Raw genomic sequence first — 22,500 nt, forward strand, 5'->3', positions numbered from 1 at the left:
AATTTTGTAGACTATCTGTCAGTAGCGTACTTTAAATCAATTTTCAAGACACAAACACCAGGTTCCATGCTTTTTTGAAGGCGCTGACTTGTACCCGAGTCCTAAGGTAAGGCCTTTTCTCCTGTAAAATTTCAAAGTTTACAAAGTTTTTTCTTTTTTTTACAGGTTGCTTATTTGGAACTGCTGCTTACTTAACAGTGCCTTAGAAATTGGTTTTCCTTGTACTTTTAGGCTGCCGGTATAGGGGTTTACCGGCCTTTCATTCTCTAACCCTTTGCCCTTTTCCAGGCAGTGTTTCCTGCTTCGGTGTTGCGTTCCTACCCACAACTCACCCCCCCCGTTTCATCTCTTCCCTTGCTGCCATCAAGTTCTGCCTTTGAGCAGAAACTTCTCCCTGCCCCTACTTACACCACTCCTCACCTTTCCCGCTTTTGGGGGTCGTGAGGAGCTTCCTCACCTTTCCCGCTTTTGGGGGTCGTGAGGAGCTTCCTCCCTGACTTCCACCAGTTTCCTCCCTCCCTTTCAGCCACTCCCTCCCAGCGACGAATGACCCTGGCGTTTTCCTCCCCCAAGGGACACTTCCATAACATAAACATGTCCACCTCGTTTTAACGTGTTCTCCCCCACCCAAAACCCTGAATTCCCACAGTCACCCTTTACAGAAATAAGATATGAAAATAGTGAATATTTATCAGACACATATATTAATGAAGCCGATATTGTGTAGGCTATTAATGAAATTAAAAATGGATCAGCAGCAGGACCACGCGGCATCCCTGCCAATTTGTTAACGAAAGTGGTTCATTCAGTCGCAAAGCCGCTCGCAATATTATTATGACAAAGTGTAGATACAGGCAAGATTTAAGATGTGCATAAATTAGCATATATTACCCCTACTTTCAAAAGTGGATCAAGACTAGAGGCAAGTAATTATAGGCCCGTGAGTCTGACATCTCATATTATGAAAGTGTATGAAGGGTAATGAAGAAAAATATAATGAAAAATAGTTTGTTTAATATAGGACAACATGGTTTTGTACCTGGAAAAAGTACACAAACCCAACTGTTAGTCCACCATGAAAGCATATATAAGAATATGCTAAACGAAAAGGATACGGATGTGGTTTACCTAGACTTTGCAAGCTTCTGACAAGGTAGACCATAATATATTAGGAAAAAAAAAATTAAAAAACATAACATTGTGGATAAAGTAGGAAGATGGATAAAAGAATTTTTGCAAAACAGAAAACTGATAGTGACCGCAAACGACGAGAAATCGGATGAAGCTACGGTAATATCCAGTGTGCCACAAGGTACGGTGTTAGCTGCATTGCTGTTTGTGATTATGATTGCATACTTAGACAGTAACGTTAAGGACTCGGTAGTGAGAAGTTTCGCCAATGACACAAGAATAAGTAGAGAAATTACTTGTGATGAAGATAGGAACTCGCTACAGAGACCTAAACAAAATAAATGGGCAGAGGTCAATAGGATGGTCTTTAACTCTGATATATTTGAATCAATAAACTATGGTGATAAAGAAGGAATGCTATATGCATATAGAGGGCCTAATAATGAGATAATCACAAATAAGGTAGCAGTTAAAGACCTTGGTGTGATGTTGGATAGGATTATGTTATGCAGTGATCAAATAGCAATATTACTGGGAAAATGCTAAGCAAAAATGGGAGTGTTGTTCCAGCACTTCAAAACAAGAAAAGCCGAACACATGATTATGCTTTATAAAATGTAAATACGTAGTCCACTTGAATATTGCAATATAATATGGTACCCACACTACCAAAAGGATATTGAACAAATAAAGAGTGCACAAAGGTCATTTACAGCTAGAATATAGGAAGTTAAGGACCTTGACTACTGGGAAAGACTACAATTCTTAAATATATAGTCTCAAAAGTAGAAGATAATAATGATAATACAGGCATGGAAACAGATAGAAGGCATTACCAAAAAATCATAGAGCTAAAAATATCAGAAAGAGCAAGCAGAGGTAGATTAATAGTGCCAAAAACTATACCAGGAAAACTAAGAAAAGCACACAGGACATTAATCCACCAAACATCAGCATCGATAATGCAATGTCTATTCAATGCACTACCAGCTCACCTGAGGAACATATCAGGAGTGAGCGTAGATGTTTAAGAATAAGCTCAACGAATATCCAAGATGCATCCCAGACCATCCATGATTGGAAGATGCAAAATATATATAATAGAAACGAGTCTATAATTGAACAAACTAAATACTTTGATATACGAACAAGGGCATACAGAAAATCACTGATAAAGACAGACAGCAAAAACAGAAAGTTAACGAAAACGAAGTCATAACAGATGCCGAGTTTAACCATTCGTCGCCAGTGACTAAAAGTGTTTACACATACTGCACTGGGCAAAAAGATGAACTAATTTAGATCTTGACCTCGCCCGGTGACCTCTTGCACACCATAACGTTAACTCGATAACAACCATTGAACGAATTGCATAAACAATTAAACGTGAAACATTAATGGAAAAGGGAAGCCCATCTGGACGAAACTAGGGAAAATTATACCAGATTTAGGCATCGAACCCATACTCATATATACGAAGGCTCTGGAAGCAGAGTCAGTTAGAAAAGGCATCAGGGCAGGGAGTGTGCGAGATGTGTGGAGAGGTGACTGTGAAAACCCAGACTTGTGAACTTATAAAAATTTCTGAATGCCCATAGTACAAGTGCAATTCTAAGCCCACGAGATGTGTGGAGAGGTGACTGTGAAAACCCAGACTTGTGAACTTATAAAATTTCTGAATGCCCATAGTACAAGTGAAATTCTAAGTCCACGAACTTTACGATGTGCCTTTTAAGATAAAGACTCGGTCATTGCTACCCATTGAAAGGTGGAGAAGTTATACAGTTTAAAGACTAAATAAATGTAATTAAGGGGAAACATAAATTTCATTTAACCAACATTAATAAAAGAAGAACTTATGAAATATTGAAAGACAGCCGACATCTGAGCACGATACGTGAAGTTCCAGCATAGTTAAACATCGACCACTTGTTCCTACGGAAGTGAAAGACAATTCTAAAGTGTATGCCTTCCCAATTTTTACAGAATTTTGGTGTCAGCTTAGGGGATTTTGAATCTACATAACAACAGTGCATGCCTTCCCAATTACAAATTTTTGATGTCAGCGCTCGAATTCTACAGCCGATAAAAGAAGAAACAATTAGTGCGTGCTATCTTTAAAATCTACTGACCATCTTCAAGTTGCTGGTCCGGCGAAGCTTGTAACAAGACAAGATCGAACATATCAAATTAAGTGAAAGTTGTTTCCCGTATAAAGACAGTTGCAAAGTGTAACCAATAAGTGTTCCACCGAAGATTCAGTCACTCCACATGCGAATCTCCACTCCGAAAATTAAGACAGTTTAAAATTTAAAAGACAATTTAACCCAACGAAAAGCTCCACGATCATCGATTTCGGGAAGAAAAAGAACATTAGTGCATCCAACAGAGAAGCAGAAGATGAATTTTACGACCGAAATCAAGAAGATACGCAGTTTCCCTCAACGAGAGAGAGAGGAATTTCACGCAGCAACCGACGTAGAAGAAAACGCGCCCATTCCCTTTGCAATTCGCGAGAGAGAGGAAAGAAGAGAGACTCCAGCAACACCAACGCAAGAGGTTACAAGTTATCCTGACGTCTCCATCCCAGTAAGGCAGCCAAGAACGACGCCCAGATTCGAAGACGGCAAAGATAAGTCCTTGGATATCCTCACATAAATACACAAACATAAGATTTCATTCATTTTACTAAAAGTTAACATGATGTGAATACTACTGTTCGACATTTTCAAAACACAAAAGACTTGTACTTTGAGAATCATTAGATACTTAAATTTTTTGGCAACAAATTATCTTTTTTTTTTTTTTACTAATCAGTACTAATTAATTACTAAGACTTTTCCAATACCTTTATTTACTAACCTGTATTGTGTTTTATTTTATTTTAATTGAGGGAGATATTTAGATTTTTTTTATATTTTAAGTGATTTTTCAGTTTGTTTTAATAAAAGGGAAGTATTTGATTTTTTTTATGACTTTTTTTAGACCTGTTTGTCTTTAATTTTTTTTAGATATTACTGCCATAACTTAATCTCAGTTCAGTGTGTTTGATGTTTAAGAATTTACTTGCCATTAATGAGTAAATGCACAGAAAGAGATCTGCACGTAATAAGAAAGTAAGAACTCCTGTTCATACGAGAGGCCAAACAAAACAATTGGCAATGGCTACTCCTACTCCTTCACCCCTACCAAACACATCCTCCACGGTTGCTCATAAATTACATGCGAGTGACCATATTATTAAGTTTTGGGGAAGAAAAGGAGAAAACGATGCTTGCATTCTAGAAACATGGCTCGAGCAAGTAGAAACCCATTGGAATAACATAACTGGAACTGACAGACAAATTAAATGAAGCCAAAGCCTATCTAGATTTGTCATCAGGAGATATAGGATGTTACATAAATGCTAGTGCCTATAAAAGAGTTAAGAATTGCGAAGAACTAAAGCAACACCTGAGGTGAATATATTCCACAGTAGGCGAAACAGATCCTGTTATCAGTCTCGCAAAGTTAGTTCAAGGATGGAGAGTAGACAAAAGAAACTACCTCAGAATTAATCCTCAGTTATATAGCCATTTCAAGGAATGGAGCCATTTGGTTGCAGACACTCCATGGTCAACGACTTTAGTAGGTCAAAAGGTGAAAACAATAGAAAACTGCCATAATATGTTTAGGTTAGCTCTACTGTTGGGAAGCCTACCCTCAAAGGCTATTGAAAAGATGAATCATACTTGGGGTTTAGAAGATGATGTCATTGAAATTGAAAGTGAAGTGAGGAAAATTTTAGGTAGGAATCCTGAAGGGAATGATCTATACAGACCTTTAGTTACTGTAGGACAAGAGAGAGGGGATCCTAGTCATCAGAATAAGAGATCCTAGGACACCAGCTAGAAATCAGAATAGGAATCCAGGTAAAACACATCAAGGAAGACCTTCCACAGTTACATGTTACAACTGCCAAAAGAGAGGGCATTACGCAAGTGAATGTTATGGAACAACTTATTGTCCTTACCATAAGAAAACAGGACATAATGCCAGAGATTGTAAGAGTAGACCTAGACATAGATCAGAGTCACAAGGTAGAGGTAGATATCGTAGTCAGTCTCCACAGATAAGAAAGAATAGAGATCAGAATTATAATAAGAGATCAGAACAATGACCAAGCTGCAAGCCTAGTGTACCAACCAGACCAAGAGTTATCAGATGACTCGACAGTAAATTTTTGTATCACTGGTATCATGGACATTCCTACTTAAAGGAAAAGACTAGAGCATCACCCATAAGCCAAACGCCAAACTAAGTGTATTAGCAAAGCTAATGTAAGAAATTAATATAGTTATAGACCTGTATTTCCCGCCCGTTTCGGTTTAGAAAAACCTATAGCGGTATTCTCTGACACAGGAAGTCCCAAGAATATAATGTCTGAAAAGGTGTATGAGGCATATTTTTCTCATTTAAGCTTAAACCCAGTAGAAGACTGTAAAATCACAGATGTTCAAGGAAACAGAATAGAACTAGTAGGGCTAGTTAGTTTACCTTTTAAATTTGGAAGAATCCCACTTAAGGAAAAGGTTCTTGTAGCACGGGGAATTCATTTTGCATTTGCACACCTATTGATTGGTTACCCAACTATGGTTAGACAAGGAATCACAACTGATGCACCTAGAGAACAATTAGTGATTAGAAGGAAGCATAGGAATTGTAGAATACCACTGTGTAAAATGATTAGAAGAAATCAAGCTCAGAAAACCTCCTTACTGAAAGGTATCCTAAAAGGGGATAACACCAACAAGGCATATCAAGTAAGTAACACGAATGCACAACTAATCAGCAGTAACCTAGATTCTAACCAGGAAACTTACCTGAAATTAAACAGAGAATTAAGACTAAAGCCAGGAGAAAGCACCTGGATAGAATGCACAGTAAATCCATTATATGAAGGAAAAGAAGTTCTAACCCTTACAGAAGGAGCACAAGTAAATGGAATACACTATTCTTCCAGCCTACATAAAGTCAAACAAGGTAAAATAGCTTTACAAGTTACAAATAACAGAGGAGGAAAAGTTAGGTTATCACAAGGTACAGAGATAGGTTTAGCAGAAGTATATAATTTCCCTATTCAAGTAGTAGAAAAGGAAACAGTAGCAGCAATTAACAAAGAGAACAAAATTCAACACATGAAACAGAATTCAGAAAAGCAAAGATCTGGACTCACTTGAAAGATATCGAAGGCGGCTCTGCTAGAGAGACTCACTAATTTACTGAGTGAATATGGAACCGGTAGTTCCATTTAAAATGTAATGCGAATGGACTTAGCAAAAAGTATATATATCTGTGTGAGCACGACAGTGTTTGAATCACGGATCTAGTCCTTCAAGTTAACAAAACATGTCAGCAAGCGTCCATGTGTTGTTTGAACATGTCAGCATAAGCCAACGACCTCTTTTGTTCTGAGCTGAGAGGAGTCACGTAAGAGATCCTGGGAACGAAACTGATGTCTTGTTATGATGTTGTGTGGAAGTTTTAAGACAGATCAAAATGGAAATTCACTTGAACCTTGTTGTACAATATTCCAGAATATAGTCACACAGATCCCCATTATGGAGTTTGTCTAAATCCTACCAGAAGAACTTTACTATTTCTAAGAAGTAAACTCATGCACAACCATGGAGAAACATTTTGAAGATGCAATTCCATTTCTCTGACTGTATTGACGACGGTCCACATAATCAGATATAGTTGGATACTCGCAAGAGTACCCAACAAATATAGTGATACAGTCGCCATAGAGGGAGACACCCTTGGCAATACAGGAGAGATAACACATAGAATAGATATTCCACAGAATACTAAGCCAATCTACATACCTGCTTATAGAGTAGCACATTCCCAGAAAGAGATTATTGAAAGAGAAGTGCAACAAATGAAGAAGCAAGGGATAATAGAACCATCAAAATCTCCGTGGTCCTTTCCACTTTTGCTAGTTCCAAAGAAAGATAAAACATACCGAGTAGTAGTAGATTTTAGAAGATTAAATAAGATAACTGAGAATGATCCATATCCAATCCCATCCATGAGAGATCTTATCAAAACTATTGGAGCCAAGAAATATTTCACCACAATAGATTTGTTACAAGGATTTTTACAAATTCCTTTAGAGGAAGAAAGTAAGCCTTTGACAGCTTTCTCCACTAGTAATGGCAGATATCAGTATGTAAGAATGCCCTTTGGTCTAAAGTCAAGCCCAGTAACATTTGTGAGATTAATGGATAAGATTTTAGGTGATTTATTAGGCAAGGATGTACATTGCTATATAGATCATTTGGTAATAGCAACAGATACAATTGAAGAACACACAAGACTAGTGAGAGAAGTCCTAAAAAGATTGAGGAGAGCAAATCTAAAACTAAAATTAAAAAAGTGCAATTTCCTTAGAAGGAAAATAGAATTCCTGGGACATACTTTAAGTGAAAAGGGTATTGAAGTAAATGACTTGAAGATTAAGTCAATCAAGGAGTATCCTACACCTAAATGTAAGAAGGACGTAAAATCATTCTTAGGTTTGGCAGGTTTTTACCGAAAGTTTATAAAAGATTTTGCCACCAAAGCAGCTCCACTGACTGAGTTATTAAAAGCACACATACAGTTCTGGTCAACCAAACAACAGAAGGCATTTGATGAGTTGAAAGACTGACACACCCACCAATACTTAGTTTTCCAGATTTTAATAAAGAATTCTTCTTAGCCACAGACGCAAGCCGTACTGGTATAGGAGCATGCTTAATGCAAAGACATGACAACAAATATCATGCTATAGCTTATTACAGTGGAAAACTAACACCAACAGAAGTAAATTACTCAGTAACAGACCTAGAGTCTTTAGCCATAATAGACCCTTTAATGCACTTCAGGTACATAATATTTGGCTATAAAATAACTGTATTCACCGATCATTCAGCTGCAGTAGAAATGCTCAAAAATCCGAATTTTTCTGGACGAAGAGCTCGATGGTTTATGACAGCCCAAGATTATGACATAGAAATGAAATATGTACCAGGAAAAACAAATAAAGTAGCAGACGCATTATCAAGATACATCCCACAAGGAGATAGTGTAAATATGATTAGCCTAGAAACAAAAACAAGTGAACCCATATGCAATGTATTTACCATGCATTATACAGAAGAACTTTCAGGCAAAACTTCATAAGGAAACAAAGAATGGATGAAGATTTGAAAGAAGTTTTCAGATTTGTAGAAAATGAGAAGGAATTTGATCAGCAAGAGCAAGTAGAATTGAGTAAGAAAATTGGATGTCCCATAGACGCAGTGAATATCATAGACAATGTACTAGTCTGGATGTGTGAAGAATATGACCCATTTAAGTCCTTTCCCGATGTAACTCACAAAAGAATAGTACCTAAGAGCCTAAGAAGTAAAGTTATTGAACTAATGCATGATGATGACATGAGAGCACACACAGGAAGAGATGAAACAGTTAGACTAATTAAAGGATCTTTCCATTGGAAGGGAATTTACAAAGATGTTAGCAACTATGTGAAAAGCTGCAATACTTGTAACAGTTATAAGGGGAGAACAGATAAAGAAGTACCTCTAGGGAAGTATCCCATTCCACAAATTCCATTTGAAAGAGCAGCAATAGATCTCATAACTACCTTGCATACCACGAGTAAGGGGAATAAGAATATACTAGTGTGTATAGATGCACTTACCAGATACACAGAGCTAATACCAATAACAGGAAAGGGAGCTAAAGAATGTGCGGTCGCTCCCTTTGACAAAATCTTTTGTAGATATTCTGCCCCACAGCTTATAATATCTGACAATGGCACCGAATTCAATAATTCATTAGTGCAAGAAATTTGTGATTCATTCAAAGTAGAGAAGGTAACACTACAACCATATCATCCAGGTAGCAATGGTTTAGTAGAAAGAAATAACAAAAAGGTTCTAGATGCATTAAGGCATACAGTAGGACAGGATCCTGAATGGGATATCAATTTACCTTTAGTCCAATTGTCATTAAATGCTAGAAATCATTCCAGTACTCAAGCAACGCCCATAAAAGCTTTGATGGGATATGAACCAAGATTACCATATGCATGGCTGAATCAGCCAATACAGCCAAATTACTCAGAAGATATCATGAAGATAAGAATTAGTAATTTCAAGGTGATTCATAAACAGTTACACAAGAATCTAGAAGAAGCCAAGACGATCATGATTGACAAACATCAAGAAGGGTTAAAGCCAGTAGATTACAAGATAGGGGACGAAGTTTACATCAAGAAGGAAGTAAGAAGTGGAATTAATTATAAGTTAGCCACTAAATTCACAGGTCCGTACAGAGTCATAGATATACAAGAGACAAAAGTGAAAGTGACAAAAATAAACAACCAAATACCTTCCACATATGCTGAATCATTAGAAGATGAGGGATTTTGGATAAATAAGGACAAAGTTAAGAGAACTAAAGAAGTCAAAGAACCAGAAATGGCTGAAGAACCAAAAGAAGAAATTTCAGAAGGAAAAACTAGGTATAACCTTAGAAATAGAAAAGTCACATTTCAGTAATTATAATAAGAACAAATCCATCAATCATCCTATTATTCCCTGTTTTGATTTCTTTATTGCTAAGTTTACCTTAATCGGTTGACTTAGGAATAAACCTTTTTTTTTTATATTGTTGCAATTCTTACTTTGATTAGTTGGTTTTATAGCAAAATTTGGGGTTAAGTGCACTAACTTCGAATTTACCTTTTCTTTGACTATAAAGGGGAGTATTTAGGAAACGAGGGATTGTACGTAAATTTTAAATTGTAATGTACTCATTTCAAGGAATTTAACAATATCTTAGTTTTCTAATCAAGAATGACTATATCATTAAGAAGGAATTTCCTAGATAATAAATAATTTCAGTAAAGAAACTTCTTTTCACCATTAATTCAGATTTTGTTGCAATAACTAACACACTTACCTTACCCACTTGTTTAAATGATTTTAATTAATGAAAACTTACTACTGTTACAGTAAATGTAGAAAAAAAATTTACGAGTACTAATCTCTTACCACTTCCTTTAATAGAGTTGCCAATCATAACTTTTGTGTTGAATAATGAACATACAAATCTTATCATACGAGAAAATTACTAATAGTCACATCAAAGAAGTCAAGATGAGTTCGCATAAACACATAACACATTTATAGACGCATACAATTACACAAGGATATTCCTCCAGGACGTTTCAAGAAGTACGAGATCGAGAAGGTATCCGTCAAGTCTACATCCCCCTTCACATAGTCAACCAAGAAACACCATGACTTTCGTCGTCATCAGAAAAGAAGAAAATATTTATTCGTCAATTTCATAAATAATAGGGCGATATCCACCTAAATAGCATAGGACTGAGGACTGAGTAATAACTATGTAACTTGGATAGCAAATTCTATTTTGTTTTGCTAGTACATTTGAATATCTTATTTAGTTTGATTGAAGAAATGATTGTTTAATATTCAATTTAATGGTTTAGTTATAAGTTGTGTGATTTTCCTATGAAGCATGTGTTAGGAGTCCTCGTAGATATATTAATTCTACCTTAGTTTAGCTAGAGCTGCCGGAGTCAGCCGGGTAGCTGGCCGAGATTATAATAGAAACGAGTCTACAATTGAATACACTAAATACTTTAATATACGAACAAGGGCATACAGAAAATCACTGATAAGGACAGACAGCAAAACCAGAAAGACGTTAACGAAAACGAAGTCATAACAGATGGCAAGTTTACCCGTTCGTCGCCAGTGACTAAAAGTGTTTACCTGTACTGCGCTGGGCAACAAGATGAACTAATTTAGATCTTGACCTCGCCCGGTGACCTCTCGCACACCATAACGTTAACTTGATAACAACCGTTGAACGAATTGCATAGACAATTAACCGTGAAAAATTAATGGAAAAGGGAAGCCCATCTGGACGAAACTAGGGAAAATTATACCAGATTTAGGCATCGAACCCATACCCATATATACGAAGGCTCTGGAAGCAGAGTCAGTTAGATAAGGCATCAGGGCAGGGAGTGTGCGAGATGTGTGGAGAGGTGACTGTGAAAACCCAGACTTGTGAACTTATAAAATTTCTGAATGCCCATAGTACAAGTGAAATTCTAAGTCCACGAATTTTACGATGTGCCTTGTAAGATAAAGACTCGGTCATTGCTACCGAATGAAAGGTGGAGAAGTTATACAGTTTAAAGACTAAATAAATGTAATTAAGGGGAAACATAAATTTCATTTAACCAACATTAATAAAAGAAGAACTTATGAAATATTGAAAGATAGCCGACATCTGAGCACGTTAAGTGAAGTTCCAGCATAGTTAAACATCGACCACTTGTTCCTACGGAAGTGAAAGCAAGCAGTATAACAGACAGTTCTAAGAAGTGTATGCCTTCCCCATTACATATACAGGAAGATGCATTAGCAATTCTCTAGTAGACATCAGAGGTGCCTCACACTGAGGGACCTGGGACAACCCGAACAAACTGTAAGGTCTGTAAGGAAAGGTACGGTAAAGACTACTGAGTAGAGATAGGGGCCAAAGAACGATTGGCCAACAGCAAACAAACAGAGCAGCCCTAAAAGTGTTGGAAAAGCCTATTTCCAAGGTCACAACAGGCAGAGTTAATTATTTGAAAAACCGAAACAGCCTTTTTTAACACTTGAAATACCAAGACAGCCTTTATAACACTATCACTAGAGCTATCATAGCTTCTGGGTTGTACAATTAATGGCGTCACCTAATAAGCCACTATCCAGTTCAATTTGTAACACAGTTTATACAACCACGTCTCATATCTATCTGAAGGCGTCACACAGCACCAAAATAAAGCGTATTGGAAAGGACGTCATTCCGTGAACCATTTTTTGTAATTCGGTTGCTTGGTTCGTGGACATCTGAAATTATCCAATAGGGTTGGTTGATTTATTATATATGCTACCTCATACATATATATACCCATAGTTTCGTAAAAATTTTTAAGTTGCCAATATGAGTCCAACCAGCCATTTTAGCACGCAAAAAAATTTGTTTTTCATGCAAAAATGACTCGGAAACGACAGGGCTTAAAACAAAAGATCTTTAAATAGAAATCTAACTTAAGGGTGATTACTGGTTACAATAAGTCGTAATTTAATTATTTTTTTATTTATCATTTGCGCATGGTGTTTGTGGGGTTCAAAATAACGAGAATGAAGAGCACTTTTCAAGAATGTGCTACAATTTCATGGCATGTGCTGGCAACTTATAAAATAATACCAATAGTTTGGTGCATCACTTTCGAAACTGCAGACCACCTGATCAAAAAGGAAAATAGACCTATATAGCTGACAGCCGGCAAAACTGAAGGAAATGCTGCACCCAAGTCAAACAGCAATGGCAACTTTACACAACGCACTTCTCAGAAAAATGTCACTATATCTATAAATCACATTTCCTCTACGGTATGCATTGCTGACTCTAATCAACACAACTTTGAACATTAATTACTTACGATTTTCCACCAGTCGGCACTTCTTCACAGATGTATAATCGACACGTATTTATGGGCACCTAGCGCTGCGCACTTACGACACGTATTTATGGGCACCTAACGCTGCGCACATCGAAGAGCACGAACATTGACAGTGAACAGCCTCGAGTCGACGACGCCTCTTCCGGTCAACGTACTAAGCAATTATTACCAAATCCTCCCGACCGCACTACCTCACTCTCACTTCAAGAAAATCGGCTCTTCTACGGCGAAATTATCGGCCACATTCAAACAAAAGTTATATACGCGTTTACTGCATGAAATATATTCACGTTACATGAAGCTTTCTCCTTCGCAAAGTATATTTCTGTACATTTCAAAAAAACGGTCGGGAGAGTCTCTCTGGCAACATTGGTTCCCTCGGCCAACTCTCACACACTCGTACCGATCAAGTTCACTTGCCTGACACGTCCACTACGCATACGAAAAGCTGCAATCTACGGGGTCTGGATGTTTAGCAATCGTAGTAAATGACAAAACGATCATTTTTTTTTTTTGCCAGCTTTTATGTAGAAACAGACCACGGTCTAGAATAACGGGTCGAACGCGGAGAGCCCACCAAAATAATCCTCATCTCCGCATCTACGACACTTGCCTCTTGGTCTGGGAAGGAAGGATACGTAGTTCCTACCCATACCCATATGCAGTATTACTTTTCCTCTCTCTCTCTCTCTCTCTCTCTCTCTCTCTCTCTCTCTCCTAGTGAGATAAAAAGAAAAGCCTGTGATTTTACAAGTAAAACTTTTATTTCTACAGAGATGACTGTTATGTGGAGAAATAATTCAGTTAGAAGACAAACTGAAAGAAACCGTTCAAGGCAATCCATATTTAATCTGTGTCAGTTTGTAGTCGACATTACATGACGCTTTCGGCTTACAACCATAGAAGGCAATTATTGCCTTTGATGATAAAATCGTACCTTCCTGAAACTTGAAAAGAATTTTCGTTTAGGAGCTTCTAATTCTCATACTAGCCTACTCTTCACCTCGATTACCCTCATGTAATGTTCTTGCTTGTTTATCAATATCAATAGTGAATGCAAAGAGTCTTTAAACTATGTTTTGCTTCGAAAGGCTCTCTACATGAACTGGGATCTCTCATAATAAGTAAATAAGGAAAAATTATGGTGACAAACTAAAATCAATTGTAACAGATGAATTTATGGAAAAAGTCCTTTAAACTCGAGTGAAACTCGAATTATGTATATAACAAATATTACTGTAAAAGTTGTTGTGTAAATGAAAACTGCAATGTTTGTAAATAAACTTTATTGAATAAATAAAAAAAAATAAGGAAAAAAACTCTCGCCAATTAATGCAGTCCATCCAAGAATCAGGTTGATTCATATTAAAAAATATCCGAGTTAAGTAAATGATTTTTTAATCAGTTTCAATAACTCAGAAAACAAACACACACACACACAAAAACTTCGCTACCTGCCCTGAGATTTTTGAAAGATATCCTACGTTCAAAAGAACCAGTTTTAAACTTTCCAAATGCAATCAGCAAACTAAAGGTTCGTTTGAGTGCCCGCCCAAAGTCTAAAGAAAGTGGCACCAATAATTCGATGGGTCATAGTCATACTCGTACCTGGGCGCTGGCTGACCTGTTCTTTCTAGACCGTGAAACAGACATACGGCATACTTTACAAACAGCATAGTTTAGTGCAAAATGCTAAATGAAATATGCAGTTTTTACTGTAACTGACCTACACGTTCAGTGAGTGAAAAAAAAAAAATATATCATTCATAGACCCATGGTTGGTCCTTGTAACCACGGATTTTGGGGAATTATGTATGTATGTATGTATATATAGATATATAATCTACATTTATAGTGTGCTTGTATTGAAGCCAAACAAAAGATTTCGTTGCGGAAGAATTATCACCAAAACGTGTAACCAGAAAAACGGGAATATTTGTTATTTCCACTTTTTGTTTGTGGGAGGGGGAGAAAGTGTGCGGAAGGGAGCTGGGAGGCGGGGTAGCGGGTTTGGGTGACTCTATAATGGACTCTCATTTACATACTAATGGCCTTTAGATTTCCATTCGCGAATGCTCTATTTATCAGACGGGAAACAGAGCTTTAAATATATGCATATTTCTGTTTCCAGAATGTCACTAATTATACTATCACGGGTGTTTAAAGAGAGAGAGAGAGAGAGAGAGAGAGGATTTCCCAGGTTCTTATTTCATCACTGAAATCATTCCGAGACCACCAAAGTAGTGTTACAACAGATAACTGTACCTCTCCTCTGAGCAGCTTCTTCACTACATATGGACTTCTCTTGCCCTGAAAGGAGTGTCGTCGATCTTATATCTTGCGAGGAATTCCTTCACATTGTTTTCCTGGAGAAGGTCGAGTCAAAAGGCTCCTCATTCATTAAATGAACCAGATCGTACAACTTTTTACAATTCTTACATCCAACTTGAAAGATATTACTTCGGGCAGTACTACCAAGACGGTGAGTCATCACTGAAGATGACATGCCTATCAATACCCTCTTGTCTACAGGATGGGTACACGGTATTCTGGAACAATGTCCAGGTAATAAAAGTTGAGCTAAACTAGTTCAAACGGTAATGAGAAATTCATTCTGTTTGCGGACCAGGAATTCTTTTTTCAAATGTATAGCATCACAGATATATATATATTTGGAATATTTTTTTCTTTTTTCTTCAAATCTTTAACTCAAAACGCATATGGACAGTCAACACACTATAAACCTAAGGGACTTCAAAAGGGAAATCAGCCTCCAGTGAGAGACAAGTTATAGGCAAAGCTGATATAAAAATAAATATAAGGGAATAAGAGTGAAATCAATAAACATGAAATTCATAGGCGTCAGACCCTCGCTTCAGTATTAGATCGTTTCAGTTGTAGCCGAGACAAAAGCTACAGAAGAGTGCAGAGGGTGTTTGTTGTTGTAGTACATTATGTAACAAACATAATGAACTCACATCATGTCTAAGCCACAAGTCAACATTAAGAATTGGAAAAATAAACTTCAATGATGATATAAATCTATCCAAGACGACCACACTGAAAAACAGTTCTCCAAACAAGGAAGGAGAGTTCAACGACTTCATCCCAAAACATTCTTAAGCATTCTACAAGATAACTTTCCTAGAAACAGAGGAAGCAATATTACACATATGCTTCTCAAAAGTCAATTTCTTAAATGACTTACGGTCATTTGAAATCATACCATTTAAATCCAAATCAGGATGCAGAGCCATCATGGGCATATGCAATCAATTTGTTCTCTAGACCTTGATACATGTCACTACTAAAAATAGTATAACTAAGGTCCAAAACACTAACTTGAGGAACACCTTACATGACTACTCAAGCTACTATACTGGCCTGTTGCAAATCTCTGCAGGAATTTTTGGAATGAAGCTGCAGGCTCTATGCCTCAATGAATGGTCTTGGGAGCCACCAGACACTTTCAGTGGAAAGTGGCTGGCCACTAAGTGGTCAGCCACTGATAATATCAGCTTGTACCAGCAGATGAGACACTATTTGTGGTGGCCACAGACGAATTTCTCAACAGTGTCACCTTGGATAACTTTGAAGTTGCATGTGTCTGTGCTTTGCTACTGAAGAGAAAGAAATGAGAAAAAAATACGTAGACGAAAGTACTAGGTACAACCGATAATGAGCCAAAGACTGCTACGGGGAAAGTTCCATGCGTTATATGAAGACTTGAAGTCTTACCCTAAAACATTTTACAGCTACTTCCTTTCTGGCCTCTGACATAGCTCAGGTCATCGCCTTTGAAAATTACCTGAATTCCAAAACCAATACTATTAACCCCTAATGAAACAAGATTCTGAATAGAGTGCACAGTCCCTGTGCTCACATGGACCAAAGATAACAACAGTGAATTTCATGTAAGTATTTTCAAAACTACTGCACGTGACCACGCATTCTTATACATTTCTTGTTATACATGAAATATATCTGAAACTTGGGGCGATATATCTCTTGAAACTGCTGCTCAAATCAAAAGTAAATAACAAAACGACAGTCACTCACAGAACACACTAGCACAAACAAAAATTAAATAAAAAAAACACTTGGCATCAACATAAGATTTATTTTTGCTTTATTACAATATTCAAGAAACTATTGACGACAACAAAATCCCTCTAATTTTTACATTTATATGCCCTTCTTCCCTTCCCGGGATACAGCATGTATGACTACAGTCGACTGAAAGTTACCAGTGGATGCTTACCAACACAAAATTACACCTTTCGAACGTGTAATTCAATAGTACTCCATTCTTCACATCAATCCAGTTTCAGCACAAACATCTACTAACTTCATGAAGACTGCAAGTACTTTGGAAGGCATTGCTGAATACTCAAAGACTACCTCTGATGCTCCACAAAGATGTTTGAACTCTTGTTTTGAGATGGGTTCCCCTTGTGCTACTTTGTTTTGCATTCGACCTAAAATGCCGAAGGCTGACCTCACCTTTTCAGAAATACTGTTCAGCTCAAGAACTTTTAAAATATCTAATTTTCCTCTCAGTCTTTTCGAACATTTATTGCAAAGCATTTCTGCATTTGAACGGGGCTTCTTACAATTTACACATAAACACCTAATAACAGGTAGATGCACAAAAATTGGCCAATTCTCCTCACAAGCTTGACAGCTACAGACAATATTCTGGACAGTCACCAAATCTCTTTTTCTTTGCTGCTTTGGTTGAATGCTAAAGTCAGGTATATAGGAAACTGTCAGCTCCTCGCCGGCTGCAATAGGTTTTACAGCATACCAGAACGAATCTCGACCAAAGAGATTAGTGGATATAGCAGGATAGCAGGAGTGGTTGATAAGACTTTTTGCTGGGAACAGTTCCATTACCTGAAAATATACAGGATCAAAGAATCAGGCTCACTCAGAAATAATTATGCCTTCTGTTCAAAAGAAATCAGGCCTAATGTTTAGAAACCATTTTGGAGTTGTTGTGAATATTACAATTGATAACATATTTTATCAAACACCATTTCCATTAAATATATGAGATGATATTCAAGTTTAATATATCGTGCAGTATAAACTTCCATTTGTGTGACCTCATTTTGTGTCACTATAAACTTGGATGCCTAGAATACTCGAGGTCATTGTAAATATGTAGATATATTTAATAACCATACTGAAATATGTCAATTTTCAAAATAAAATGTTTAGTCCCACTAAACAATATCAATATTTAGTCATAAAATACTGAACACCCTGTATGGGAAAAAACTGCAAATGCAACATGGTTTGCTCTTTGCTAAACTTCATACAAAGGAAAAAAATGTGAAGATGCAGGCATGCCGAAGAATGAAAAATAAATTGAAAAAAAAGAGGCAGGCATAGGAATGGTAATATGGCAAGAAACTATAAAATACAGAAATCTGGACGAAACGCTGTAGGAGAATAAAGATCCAACAACAAAATTAAAAGAAATAAAAATATATGAAATGTAGAGATGCACTTTAGATCTCAAATCTGGAAGAGGGCAGTCAAAAAGGGGAAACATGGAATTGGTTAGAGGGTCACACGTACAGTACTGGTCCCAGAACAGCTTGCCAAACCATACAGGGAGAAGCAAAACTAAAACATTATCTGTACCATTCCTCAAGTGCATTATGAAATCTTGCCACACTCCAAATGCATAGCTCTTAAGTCTCATGGTCTTTGTATGGTTAACTGTCACAAAGTGCTACTTTACATAAATACATTTAGCTTGAACACATGCAATGAAGCAAGATTAAACATATTCATAGATATACAATGACATAAGACAAAACTGCCCATAAAAGTGACAGAGTGCAAAGCTTACAGTGTTCAACATTTAAACAAGAGAAGGCAAACTTTAACAATAAAAATCAACTATGAAGGAGCAGATTCTGAATTTCTGCTGCATTTCTGTGCTAAATCACTATTACTAACCTCTTGCCTTGCGGTTCCGAAGGAATTCTGAATAAACTTAGCGTAGTTGTTGACTAGAATCTTGCACGTGTACAAAAAATCTTCTTTGCTCACTGGTACAGGTTTGCCCAATTTATCAACAAAGAACCTTTTGCTCAACTCCACGAGTTTGGCCAACCGAAATGCATCCATGCATAAGGATATCACTTCTTCAAAAGGAAAAGTTTCCAAGTCTTGATCAAGATGGTAAATGGCTTGAAAAGAGGAAGAACTATATTTTCCACTTTTATCAAATCCTAACTTTTCAGGGAGGGTAGGTCTATCCCTCTTCAGTTTATTGCAGATAGATTTCATTTGCCTGAAGCTCCAAGTTTTCAGCAGTTTATAGGAACAAGCCTTTGTATCCAGTCCATGGGCAAGTACTGAGCTCAGGATCTTGCACTCTAACCAATGGTCTTCTGAAAGACCCTTAACCCTACAGGATTTGCTGCAGAACACTACCTGGAGGATAAGAAGGATTGAGTGAACAAACAAAAAAAAAAAAATTCACGATGCTTCAAATCTCCAGATGAAAAACACACACGTTTTTAAACTGCTAGTCTCAGACTTTTGAATTTTGGCGGGAAAATAGAACGCCTCAAAATGCCCCATACATCCATTAAAAAACTTCCTCGCATAAGTATTTTGAACTGGTTTTAAATATTTTTAACTGGTTTTAAACCGATTTTCAAGAAAGTTTCAGGCACTTTAATTCAGATTTAACGAGTACTGCTTGACTTTACAACATAGCAGGAGAATGTATTAATATATTCTTACTAACTATAAAGATTTAAACTTCATTAAAATCTTGCCTTGTTCCACCTACAGTATGTTTTGTGTTTGCTGGTAACACCTGCAAACTACTTGGGAACATCAGACCTCAAAAAACGTTGCCCCTTTTTATTCACTGATGTAATAGACATATTATTGTATTAGCTATTACTTTGCCAATCATATATATGTGTATATGTGTGTATATATTTATATAAATGCATATATACAGGTAGACAGTGTCTCTGAAATATACCTATAACTTTCTACCCTTTTGGCGTTTTTCTGGTCTCCTATTATTAGATGGATTTTTAACAGAAAATCATATATATATATATATATATATATATATATATATATATATATATATATATATATATATATATATATATATATATATATACACTGGAACACCTCAGTACAAGAAACTTTCAGTGCCAAGATATAAAACTAACTTTTAACTCACGACAGCAAATGGTTTACGTGTGCATTCCCTAGGAACTCAACAATACAAAACGTTGTACCTGGACATGAAGTTTACTTTTACAAAGTAACAAAGGTACATTACCTTGGAACACCCGGGACAGGGAAGAATGTTCACACATACTTGAGTACACGTGGAACAATTTCTAAATAGACAATCTTGCCTAAGAGCAACGGCAAATGCCCTCTCCACACCTAGGACCTCACCTGCAGGTGCAAATTTAAGATTAACTCAGATTGATATGGTATTCTTCAAAGACCTTTTTTTTATCTCCAATAAATACCCCATAACTCAAATTCTCTTTAACTTGGCAATAACTTGATACCCAAAGGATATTTAGTTCCCCTTGAGTGTATATTATAACTAAGGTGTAATGATTTCAATATTTGTTATATTTATGGCTTAATAACATAGCATGAATGGAAGATACCTCCAACAATTTAAAATCTTCCTACGACTGCTTATGCTAAACTCTTTACCATTTATTCTTCCCTTGATATACTGCACTGCAAGTAAGTCATCTGAGCAGTTATCACTTTCCTCCTTTTATGGTTCTGCATGTCTGTTCAACAACACGATTTCTTCTTGTGAATAAAATTTGGCAAGGAAACACACAAAATCAAACTTTTGTTTCTCTAGGAGAGCTGTCAATCAGCTCAGTGGTCTGGTTAAACTAAGGTATACTTAACTTTTTCTGGACACTCCTTCTCTCTGGCAATTTTTACTGGGTCTGCAATACTTTTCTCAGTTTATGTAATTGAATACAGTACCTCTACAGATCACAAATGTTGATTAGTCTGTCATTCATACTACAATTCCATCATATATCTGGAATTTTTAATAAAGCCTTGTTCAACTATCCCCAACTAACATGGCTTTGTACTCTCATCTTTCAACCATTTCAAAGTTCTTCACCAGTCAATTCAACATCATTTCAACATTTGAGATCATAATTGCACATATTCCTTTAATCCGTATACATTCTTCTTACATCTCTTCCTGTAATAGTTCAGTTATCAATTACTTTCACGTAAGTAGTATCTTGCAAGAGAATATTGCATACCCTGGTTGCAGCTGATTTTTTTTTACCAAGCCAGGTACTTTTCCAACTAAAAAGTAGAAGGCTCCACATTTACCCAACAACTGCCCACTTCAAACGAACCAAACTCTTCCCATCATACTCAGAAATGCCTCCTACCTATCAATTTGATATGGTTTGTAATCCCGGGCTCTAGAACGTATGCACACACAAATGACCAAGAGGCATGCAAAGTCATAAGGAGGGGCATTTCCCACTCCCCCTAAAGTCATCGTAGCTTTTTACCCAACTTTGTTCTGAAACAGCGGGATTTTAGCTGTTCTTGCTGACAACCTCATCCAAACGTAAAAATAAAAGATGTTATGAAACGAATTCAGGTAAGATTACATACTGAAAGCAGCTCCCTTTGTATTAAAAGAAAATTTAGGTTTTACTGAACACACTTTTTCTAACAATAGTCGATTCATAAGGTACCCTGGAGTTGTGTGTGATTTTGTTCCTTTCAATTCTGGAGACTGAAGTCTTTCACTGATCATTTTTCTGTTAATATGAGAATAGCACTGTAATTTGTTTCCTCCGTCAACTCTCTGTTGTGACTTTGAAAGTGCATCACTACCTAAATTTTGCACTAAAACCTCCATGACTCCAACTGCTACATAGATGTGCTATTACTCCATCTGCTAAACAAAAATGCTCTTCACACAAAAGGTAGTGCCTGATGACATTTTGTCTACTATATAATATCCAGTTAGTAGTAAAATTGCACGTCCTTAATACCAACAGCTTTCTCATATCTACTGTTTGAAAGGTGGTTACTTATACTCCTTAATCTACTATCTGAAGGCAAGTAAATATTAAGCAATTCTTTCTCCCATTTCTTTCCTTCTACTAATTTTACTCGCTTTATATTGAAGCTGATTTTTTTATTATCTTGATCTGTCTCTTAAAACACAGTACCCAATTTTATACTTTTCAATTGATGATAATGATTCGTTTACAAAATCAACTTTGAATAATTTGAAGCACAAGACTTTACAGAAGTATAAGAGCTACAAAACCACCTATAAGATTGGAAACCCCGTGAGAAAAGGACAGGATTATTCAGCAACTTAGAGAAACTGATGAAGTACATGCAGCTACCATAAAACATTAAGATATAATACAGTGCTAGTCATGCTTTAATAGTTACAGGAGGTTACGCAATACTGACCTGGTTTGATATCTCTTGTTGCAACAAGGCCTCTCCCTTTATTGGGGCAATGAGACACACTGACAGCACTACTGACAGCTGGTATGCATGGATTGGGATCCTTTAACACTGGAGGCTTCTTAGCTAAGGTGGACCTCATTTCCTTAAAAAAGTATTGTAGGATATGTTTATCAAGACTCAAATCCAGGAAATCTCTATGTCTGAAGTCTGATGGCTCCTCTTGCCTTTGTGCTCCTCGGCACTTGAACCGTCTTGCCTCTAGTTTTGGACGCAGTTCTTCGGGATAT

At 36.8% G+C, this 22,500-nt stretch overlaps 2 protein-coding genes across 8 annotated transcripts in view; both read right to left on the bottom strand.

Annotated features, from left to right (window-relative positions):
• Positions 1-12,883, bottom strand: part of LOC136834767 (SET and MYND domain-containing protein 4-like) — a 46,011-nt gene extending 33,128 nt beyond the window's left edge. For 2 of the 4 annotated variants that reach the window (XM_067097385.1, XM_067097381.1), the window contains exon 1: positions 12,698-12,883. The gene's annotated coding sequence lies outside the window, so the exon portion shown is untranslated. The remainder of the gene's footprint in view (positions 1-12,697) is intronic. The other 2 variants (XM_067097384.1, XM_067097382.1) reach the window with 2 other exon arrangements.
• Positions 12,884-16,824: 3,941 nt separating this feature from the next.
• Positions 16,825-22,500, bottom strand: part of LOC136834769 (histone-lysine N-methyltransferase SMYD3-like) — a 124,140-nt gene continuing 118,464 nt past the window's right edge. For all 4 annotated transcript variants that reach the window (XM_067097392.1, XM_067097394.1, XM_067097390.1 and 1 more), the window contains exons 2-5: positions 22,214-22,500; positions 20,049-20,170; positions 18,692-19,171; positions 16,825-17,614 (exon numbers count right to left, since the gene is read on the bottom strand). The exon at positions 22,214-22,500 is cut by the window's right edge and continues 470 nt beyond it. In XM_067097392.1, the coding sequence (XP_066953493.1) occupies positions 17,030-17,614; positions 18,692-19,171; positions 20,049-20,170; positions 22,214-22,352 (1,326 nt within the window). In that variant the 5' untranslated portion in view covers positions 22,353-22,500 and the 3' untranslated portion in view covers positions 16,825-17,029. The remainder of the gene's footprint in view (positions 17,615-18,691; positions 19,172-20,048; positions 20,171-22,213) is intronic.

Source organism: Macrobrachium rosenbergii, chromosome 54, assembly GCF_040412425.1.
Source record: "Macrobrachium rosenbergii isolate ZJJX-2024 chromosome 54, ASM4041242v1, whole genome shotgun sequence".
Classification (NCBI taxonomy): domain Eukaryota; kingdom Metazoa; phylum Arthropoda; class Malacostraca; order Decapoda; family Palaemonidae; genus Macrobrachium; species Macrobrachium rosenbergii.